This window comes from Sipha flava, unplaced genomic scaffold (assembly GCF_003268045.1).
Source record: "Sipha flava isolate LNK unplaced genomic scaffold, YSA_version1 46_pilon_pilon, whole genome shotgun sequence".
NCBI classification, from domain to species: domain Eukaryota; kingdom Metazoa; phylum Arthropoda; class Insecta; order Hemiptera; family Aphididae; genus Sipha; species Sipha flava.
In genome coordinates, this window is record NW_020273250.1 from 2,421,362 (window position 1) to 2,430,970 (window position 9,609).

Below are 9,609 nucleotides of genomic sequence, written 5' to 3' on the forward strand. Positions count from 1 at the left end.
ATACTTACTATTTATGATTTTTTGGGGAGTAGGTGGGTACCCATAAGTAGGGTTTTACCCCAGTGATATAAAAAAGGTTCGACGCCACTGGGTCCTAGATCTTTTCTAATATGCTATAATTCTTATACAAAACTGTTTTACTGTTCATTAATTTACATAAACTAAATTTGTTGTTCTCGTAACTATTTTTTTTTTTTTTTTGTAAATACAAAATTTTATTAAACTTATTATATTATATTATTTAAAACTTATCGTTTTCATCTTGAATCAATTGTGTTATAATTTATGTGTGTAATTGTTTTAGGGAGTACATTCTTGGGTTATCTCGATTACTGGTCAGGATTATTACCACCAAGTGTACCTCGGTATGATGTGGATGCTGTATTGAATAGTACTGCTGCTAAAATACTATCTCAACTAAATGACGATAGATTAACATCAAGTTTAATCATGTCACTTCGTAATAATTCGACAGTGAAGTGTAATTTTGATAAAAATACGATACCATGCGAATCATTCAAGAAACCATGTTTATTTCACATTGTGAAAGATCCTTGTGAACAGGTCAATTTGAATTACAAACCAAGCAGTAAAATGAAACAATTTGTAGAAATTAAAATAGAGTACTTCGAAAGGTTGTTAAAAAAATTCAAAGAATCTGCATCAAAACCATTGAATAAGAGGGGTACCAAAGATGCAAATCCTTCTTTATTTAACAACACTTGGACTAACTGGGAAGATTACATCAGTGCTTGAGTTACTTGACTAAATATGTTTATACTTAAATTAGATTTAAATTTCTCAAAGTAAAAGTATCATAATCATTAATTTATTCTTGAATAAAAAAAATTATGATTGAAACATATAAATACCTAAATAACATTATATATTAAGCAATAAATGCTTTAACTATAAAGATAATGTCATTTTAATTTACTTAAATACATTTTATTTTGAAATTTTTTAATAATTTCATAAGCAATCTAACTTACCAATAGCCATAAGCACAATTTGAAGGGTATTTGAGGGTGCTTAGCGATCTCCAAATTTTATATAAGCACCTTCAAACTTTTATTAGTTATATCATATATATCATAGGAATTTTGGAATTCATTTATTTGTAAGACTGTTAATTTTTAAAATAATAATACAGATAGAATCAAAATAGTAGTTATAGATAATATTTTTAATATTAAAATAAATATATTTTGTAGGTATTAATTATTAATTAACAACCGACGAAGATTTTACAGAAAGTTAGATGATAGTCGATATGTGATAACAACTACACCAAAAGGTCTATCGATTATCTAGATAACCTATTAAAAGGTTGCATTCGAAAATCACACTTTTGATTTAGACCCCAAAAAGGTCGATACATAAAAACAGCATACTTTATCAGTCGTCGTATAAAAAAATACCGTAAATTTATAATGAATTAAGAATACACATTAATCTAACAAAGGTTATTCTGAATTTTACACTCCAATTCCATTTATTGTATTTATGGTTATTGATGCTTTACGAAATATTCATATGAATACAGTGACACGTATGAACCAGTATCTAAGGGAGTGAAAATATAGTTTGTTCAATTGAAAAACAAAAACAATTTAGTAAATACGTAATAGCATTGTTTTTGATTTTTAAATAAATTACGTATATTTATTTTTAGGAGCACTTGTTTAAATTTTGGGAATAATTTTAAATAGACTGAGATCGTCTAAATTTTTTAAAAAACGTTGGCAATCGATTTCCACTAATCATACTTTGAAAATTTTTCATTTAACATTTTATATATTTTTTTTAAATATTTTACATTTTTTAGTATTAAGCTTTTTTTGTTGTAATGACTAATTATTTAAGTCCCAATTACAAATGTGTGGTTTTTGGATACAATAATTTTAATAATTTACGGTTTTAGCCTATATTTTTTTGTTTTGTATTTTATCGCAAATGGTTAGGTTTTAAGAGTCAACGATGGAAAAAATTCTTTAAAAATTAAACGTGCATTATCAATTATTGTAAATCCGAAGTGATTTGTTGCATTTTTTCTGTGAATATTACACATCACACTGTCCATCCGTAGTATAATACTGAGTTGATTGATTCATCATGTATATGAACTGTACGTATATATTTTCCACTAAATTGAATATTATTTACTTATTAATTAATTTATTTATGTATATGATATATATATATATATACTCGACAATTGACACCAGAAAATATTGATAAAATTGGTAAAATTAAACAAATAAATAAAATCAAGTAGTTAATTGTTTGCTTTTTGTATTTAATATAGAAAATACTAAAAATGGGTTTAGTATTTTAAATTTGAAAAAAATCCTTTATTATATACTCTATTTATTAATATACCAATAACTTTATTAGTTTTTAAAATACCATTATTATTATTATTATTATTATTATTATTATTATTATTACTCATTACTACTAAAAAAGATAAATTTTATTTAGCTATTAATAAAATTATTCGTATTGTATTACTCATAGTATAATGAAGGTATATGAATGGGTTCAGCGGAGGTGTAGACCCTCAAGGTCTACTTTAGTTGATATAAATCTAACCCCCCCAAAAATTTAACCCAAATTGCGCCTATCCCAATTATGTATCATACAGAAACAACATATGTTAATTTAAATAATAAATGTATATAAGTTCAGGATAAAAGATGTTCAAATGCATTAAAATATATTAGGTAGGTAATTATTTATTGAAAAAGTTATGTTTAACTGAATATATTAGTAACTAGATGTAGGTGATACTAAACGAGATATTATTATGCATTAGATTTTGTATTTATTTGTTTACTAATATTATTTAATGATTGTAGTATTTTTATTTTTAATTTTAAGTATTTATTTCAATTTTACATTTAATATTCAATAAATAATTGGTATTTATATTTGTTGAGATCAATTAGGTCAACTAAAACTAACTATTGTCTATTGTATTATATCAGAACTGTTTATAAATAAACAATGAAATAATGAATACCACATACTTTATTAACATTGTTTTATCTATATATATATATATATATATATTATAATCATAAACAAAAATTGTGAGATTCAACGGGCCTGGTATGTTATACAAATAATATAAATATTAATTATTATAGACATTCATCAGTTATTGACGTTTATTACCATTTAAAACAGAAAATTACGAATTTAGTGCCATTTAATCAACTTAAGAGTTCGTCGACTCACACTAATGTAGGTATGGATTTTGATTTTGCGAGAAAAATTAAGTTTATAAAATATTTAAGTATCTTTCTTTATTCACCATCAACTCGGATAAACTATTAAATGATATAAAGTGTATAACAAGGACAGGGTTAGTTTCAGTATGAATACCTTATGTTGAATGATATTTATTAATTCGTATGCATAGTAAAATAATTGGTTTATTATTATGAAAAATATGAGATTTATAATAATTTACCAACAACCTTAGTAAATTACGTCATTGGCTGGTGAAAGTAGTAAATTTGAATTTAAAATACTCTTTTTTACAACATTTAGCTACAAAATCGAATAATTTTGGTAAAATATGTCATTTACAAACTATCGCCTTTTGCTGTAACACACTCACACACACATACATATATATATGTATATGTTATGAAAAAAAAAATTCAAGTTATTATTGTTATTAATTATTCGTTTATAATTTTAAAACATCATATTCAATTTTACATTTAAATGATTTTTTCAATACAAGTAGTTAAGTATTATATCAATTATATAATACTCTAAAAAAACAAAATGTTGAACCTGAATAACTGAAAAATCAATGCTATAAATAATGTATTGTGATTTTATTTTAGCACATTTTATCTTCAAATCAATCGCAGAAAAATAATTACCAATTGAGTTTATAATAATCATTATGTAAGTGGTTGGTATACATGATTAGTAAATGTTTAATATACATGATTTTATTCGATACAATGATGACAATTCAGTGTTTTAGATTTCTTCTAGAGTAGACAATGTTTTACAATCCCGATATTGACCTATACCTGTACATGCTTGTCTTACATTTTTCATACATTTATTCGCAGCATCAGCCATTTCAGAGTTACTCGATTTCATGCATTTTCTTAAAAACTATATTATATAATATTACAAGACTTATGGCTTAGATTTTTAAACAGTTATTCGAAAAAAGGTTACCTACTTACTGGAATAAATCCTAATATTTCAATTTTCACACAGTTTAACGGATCTACGGATAATCCACTTAATGCCATAGGTATGTTGTCCTTAACCGTTTGATCGCCGGTCTCCATATATACCATTAACTGTTCTAAAATGTATTTGCAGCACATTTTACGTCCTTTAATTCCTACTCTACAACATTTACCCAAAGCTTTACACAAATTGGCTCTTAAGTTGTTGTGCGTCTATAACAGAAAGCGTTTCAAAGAATCTTCGGACAGTATCGTCTTGAGAGTGTTGTAAGAAAAATTTAATATAAATCTACCGTAGGCAAAAGTTTAGTCAAATTTTCAATCACTCCAGCGTCGATCATAAACTTCAAGTTATCATCAAACGAGGCGATTACTTCAATAAGCCCACAAGCTGCTGCCAAAATATCCAAATGGTTGTGCGTTAAAAGATTTACTAAGTCACACAACGCTTTATACATTCGCTTGAAATGATTCATGTTTGGCTAAATTAATAAACAGACCGAGATGAAAAAAAATAATGAGTATAAAACGATACTGATATTAGGAAAAAAAGTACTAAGAAAAAAACATTCGGAAAAAAGTATTATATTATAAAAATAAATAATAATAAATAAAATAGTAGTACCTATATAAAATTAGTCAAAAATTCGTTTTCTTATTTTATTACCTATATCTAATAAAATCTCTTGCAATGTAATTTTATTTTTATTTAAACATACACATAAGGCTTTTAATCGACATTGCATTTGTTCATATATTTAATTTTTATTATTAATTTTTTTATTTTTTTTTACTTGCTTGTCCATCAATTTCAGTTAAAATTAATTGTGCTTTGTTTGTAATAACCTCCATAAGAAATTTTGATTTATTTTGACTTATATTAAAGAAAAAATATGATTTAAATTAATTTTAATTTACAATACTTATCGCTAAATTTTTTTTTATTTTTTATTTTTTTTCGTAATACATACACAATTTTTCTTGGGTACTTTTTTTTCGGGAAATTATTTTTCGGATACCACGGTATTTATTATAATAAGAATAAATGTATAAGTATATTTAATGGCACTTATAAACTTATTCCTGATTTTTATATCTAAACATTTTTAATGTTTACCATATTGTGAATCATCATGGTCAGACACTCGGTAGCGGCAATTATCATTTCTGAACCATTGAAATCATCGTATTTGTCAAACTGGTCAATTTTCAGTGAAGGCAGTAGGCCTAGTACCATTTGAAAGCCATGGGCCTGGTTAATAATTTCCATGGATTCTGGATCACTCGATGCCTTGCTCAGAGCGGTGCACACGAAAGTCAATATCAGATCGTGCTGGCTTAACCGAAGTAGTTCCAAATACTTTGGTAGAGCTTTCTGTCTTAACGTTGGACGCAGTGATTCAGATTTCCATAACTCAGTTAGTGTAGCGACAGTATAGCCAACCACTTGATCGTTGTACGGGTACGATAATAATTCCAGCAAGTGATTTACGAAACTGTCTTCAATAATTATTGCTCTACAATATGTGTTCATGGAACTTTTCCACAGCACAGTGATGAGTATGACCATAACACATTGAACGTTCCTTGAAAACAAATAAAAATTTAAGAAGTATTGGACATAGGTACATACTAAATATATTAAATTCTTCCTTGATGCTTTAGAACATTGGATTAATAATAATGAAATAAATATTATATTTAAATAATAAATATTAATACTAAGAAATATGTGTTTTTGTACTCAATTTTACCTTTAGATCCAAAACAAATATTATAATAATGTAATTGGTAGACTCGTATTAATGTAAAGATCGATATTGTTCTTAAAGAGTGTTATTATTTAACAAAACATAAAAATTAAATAAAGCGATATGACGTGATAACCGATAAATGAAAATTTACCGTTCACAAAAACTTAATATATTTTCAGTTCATTTCAGATATTGCTAAAAAAGTACATTTGGTCAGTTAGTTGGAAAAAAAATAAATTAATTTCAGATGATTAAATATATTATTGGAGTTTAAATATTGATGTTTCAAAACTTATGTCATAATTGCTCGAAATTATTTATATTCTCTTCAAATTCGAAAAATTGATGTTGTAATGTATTTGTAATGTATTCAAGTTAAAAGTTCAATGCACTTATATTATATATATATATATATATATATTATTATTATAATCTTAAATATGTTTATTTTTTGTTCGAAATAGAATCTGTTAGAGGGAGGAGAATTTTTTAGATAACTTATTTTACCAAATTACTAAATAATGCTTTTATAATAATTTCAATTTTAGACGGGAAGAATGGTACTTATATGTATTATATTTTTAATATAGACCTAATTGCTCCTTAGTTAAATTATGGATGATTTTTAAAAAAGTAATTTAATATTCGATTATTGCATGTATAAATGTACAGAGGAAATTTAAAAAATGTAATATTAATATTATATTACTAATAACTAGGGCTCGGAAGTTGTAGGAGCTAAAAAATGTAAAGTATGCATGCAAATATGTACGAAAAAATTGCAAAAAATGCATTAAAAATGTTAAATATGCAAAAAAATGGATCTGAATTCCAAAAATAAAATATATCAGATGTTGTTAATAAATTAATAATATACATAAAAACTATTTATAACTAAAAAAAAATTATAACTCGTTGGCATTTTGACATCTTATTGAGCTGAAAATAAAATTAAAAATATTTTTTCAGTATTTTTTAAATTACGAAAAAAATACATGTTCATGTTTTCTTATTCAATATAAGATGACAATGGCGATGACAATAAATACCTTTGTTGATAGTTTTGAGTTTTATATTCAATATTAGTTGAAATATACAGGTTAAAAAAGAAAATGATCAATTTTTTTAAAAAAAATATGAAATATGCTTAATAATATTGCGTATAAAATCAATGAAATATACACTTTTTAAACTAAAATTGGCCAAATATGCAAAATATGCATTTTCAATTTTCAATTTTCCAACTCGCAATTGTATTCTTCAAATTTCTAGCTAGGTCTGCTATAAATTGAGATCATACAGAACAATTTGCAATTCCTACAATTTCCGAGCCCTACTAATAACTAAAAAATTAAGAATATTTGTTTAAATATTAAATTATTAAGTTTTTACTGAAATTTTTGAATAGCTTCAAAAATGGCTCTCATTCCTTTATTTTTCAATAATATATCATATATAGAGGTATCGTCTTCAAACATAAACAAAATCGTTTCAGCTGCTTTTTCTGCAATCTCATCAATACTACTGACCATAAGTTGTATGATTTGCGGTAAAATGTTGAACTCTTTTAGAGCTAGTTTAAATTTATAGTTCATATTCTCTTTTTGACCAGCAGTGTTTGATCTTGAACGACAACATTCGGCTATTAAACTCATCACGCATAACTGTATATTCACGTGAATGGTTTTCAAAAATAATGGTATGAGTTGCATGAACCCACAATGCCTAAACAATAAACATTTTCCATTTGTATATACCATCTGTGCAACCGTAGTTAAATTAAATTATTTCTTTTAATGTTTATTACCATAATTCTTCTTGGCTTTTTAACGATTTACATAATGAGTTCAGAGTACCAGCACACTTCGTCAACAGCTTCACAATAGGTCGATTTACTAAACTCAATTTTTTTACTGGAGTTAAAAATATATTATTGGGTACTTTCATTGATTGTACCTTAAAATGCGTGCATAATGTAATTAGTAGGTGAAATTAATATATTTAATATATTTTTTGCACGCACTAGGATCCGGATGCCGTTGTTCAAACGAATTAGTTTTCTACCTTTACGTAACTTTGAAATGTTTTGTAATATAGCCGCGGCTATGCTTTTTACAGTGACATTCTTTTCGAACAGTAAAATACTTACCAGCGGTTTTACTACGTCTAAGTTACACAACGAGCATTGGATACCATAGTTTTCAGACATTTTGTATATGATGTTTAAAGATTCAATCTGAAATGTTGCAGTGATAAATGGAATCAAATGAATAAATGGATAATATAAAAATGTATGTAATATTTTATTTACCATACACTTGTCGTTATTACATTCGAGTATGTTAATCAATACTTCAAAACCGTTTTGAGCAATAAACATATTTTGGTAAGCCTCGTTTGTTATTGGTTCTTTTTTTAAGTTTGGTCAACGCTGCTACAGTTGTCGCTGGGTTGGTGTGCTAAAGCAAGAAGAAAAAAAATAAAATATTCCGTACAAATAACACATTCAACTAAACGATGAACTATTGACTCTTAAAAATTTAAGTGATCCTTATGATGATTAATTATATACCTTGATAGCACCTAATAATTTTTTTAAGGATTCAATATCTGATCTTTCGAGTCCTGTATTCATTGCCGGATTGTACCATCTATTTTCTTCTTTTTCACTTTTTGTCAAACTATCAGTAGAACTATTGTCAATTTCTTCTAGGGGAGTTACATCGTTCACAATTGGATCAGTGGCTGTCTAGAAATAATCAATAATTATCCTTGTATAACTGAATGCTTGTCTGCTCAATAAACGTGATGAATAAAATATTATTAATAAATTATAATTAAATATTATAAATATATTGTATTATTCTGATAATACATTTGATTTGTCTAATATTATCTGCGATAATAATCTGTGATTTCTATCTTTTTAATAATACAACTAGAACTCAGTTTTTTATTATCGTTAGCTTTTTTACTATAACTGTTAATTGAATGGTAAATATTATTTTATATTGTAAATATATGAGCAATAATAAGTAAAACTTAAGACTTAAGCATATTCATTTGTTTATTTATTTTATTCATTTATTAATCACTTGTTATGCCAATTGGTGTCCATGTATTTATATATATATATTATGTTGTGAAAAAATAAACTCATTACTTTAAAACGTATTAATTCTCCTTCAGTAAGAGAGATCTTCGAGTCTTCATCACCATCGTGTGTATCTAGTTCTTCCAGATTATTTCTAATTTCTATGTTGTCAGGGACAGGTACTCCCAGTAAAACGAATACATCTTGTGCTGCTAACTCGACTAGTTCATCTGCCATATTGTATTTTAAGATTTGATATAATTTAAATAGCTACAAAAATAATATATTGAATATAAGAAGTATCTTAATGTTCATCACTTTTTTTATACTTTTTATATTTATGAAAGAATTTAAAATAAACAATGTGTTACTTATGATAGCCAAATATAAATGTATACAGTTGCTAGTCATTTAAAATTAAATATATTATTTAGTACAAAATTATATTTACAATATAAAATAATATAAATAGTATGTTTTACATTTACTTGTTGTATTGTCTTTAAAAAGCATGATGTTCACAATTTATCAA

At 25.5% G+C, this 9,609-nt stretch overlaps 2 protein-coding genes across 2 annotated transcripts in view; one reads left to right on the forward strand and one right to left on the reverse strand.

Annotated features, from left to right (window-relative positions):
* The window catches only part of LOC112689788 (arylsulfatase B-like), a 13,221-nt gene extending 12,385 nt beyond the window's left edge, over window positions 1–836 (forward strand). Inside the window, exon 8 of the mRNA XM_025563640.1 lies at window positions 305–836. Coding sequence (XP_025419425.1) covers window positions 305–756 — 452 coding nt within the window. The 3' untranslated portion in view covers window positions 757–836. The remainder of the gene's footprint in view (window positions 1–304) is intronic.
* Window positions 837–3,963: 3,127 nt separating this feature from the next.
* LOC112689804 (armadillo repeat-containing protein gudu-like) lies at window positions 3,964–9,314 on the reverse strand. Its single transcript, XM_025563665.1, is given in 11 exon segments — window positions 3,964–4,146; window positions 4,221–4,442; window positions 4,523–4,711; window positions 5,347–5,815; window positions 7,376–7,708; window positions 7,791–7,939; window positions 8,007–8,219; window positions 8,295–8,402; window positions 8,404–8,442; window positions 8,556–8,732; window positions 9,147–9,314. Coding segments are annotated over 11 exon segments (2,208 nt in total). The 3' UTR covers window positions 3,964–4,005.
* Between the last annotated feature and the right edge of the window lie 295 nt (window positions 9,315–9,609).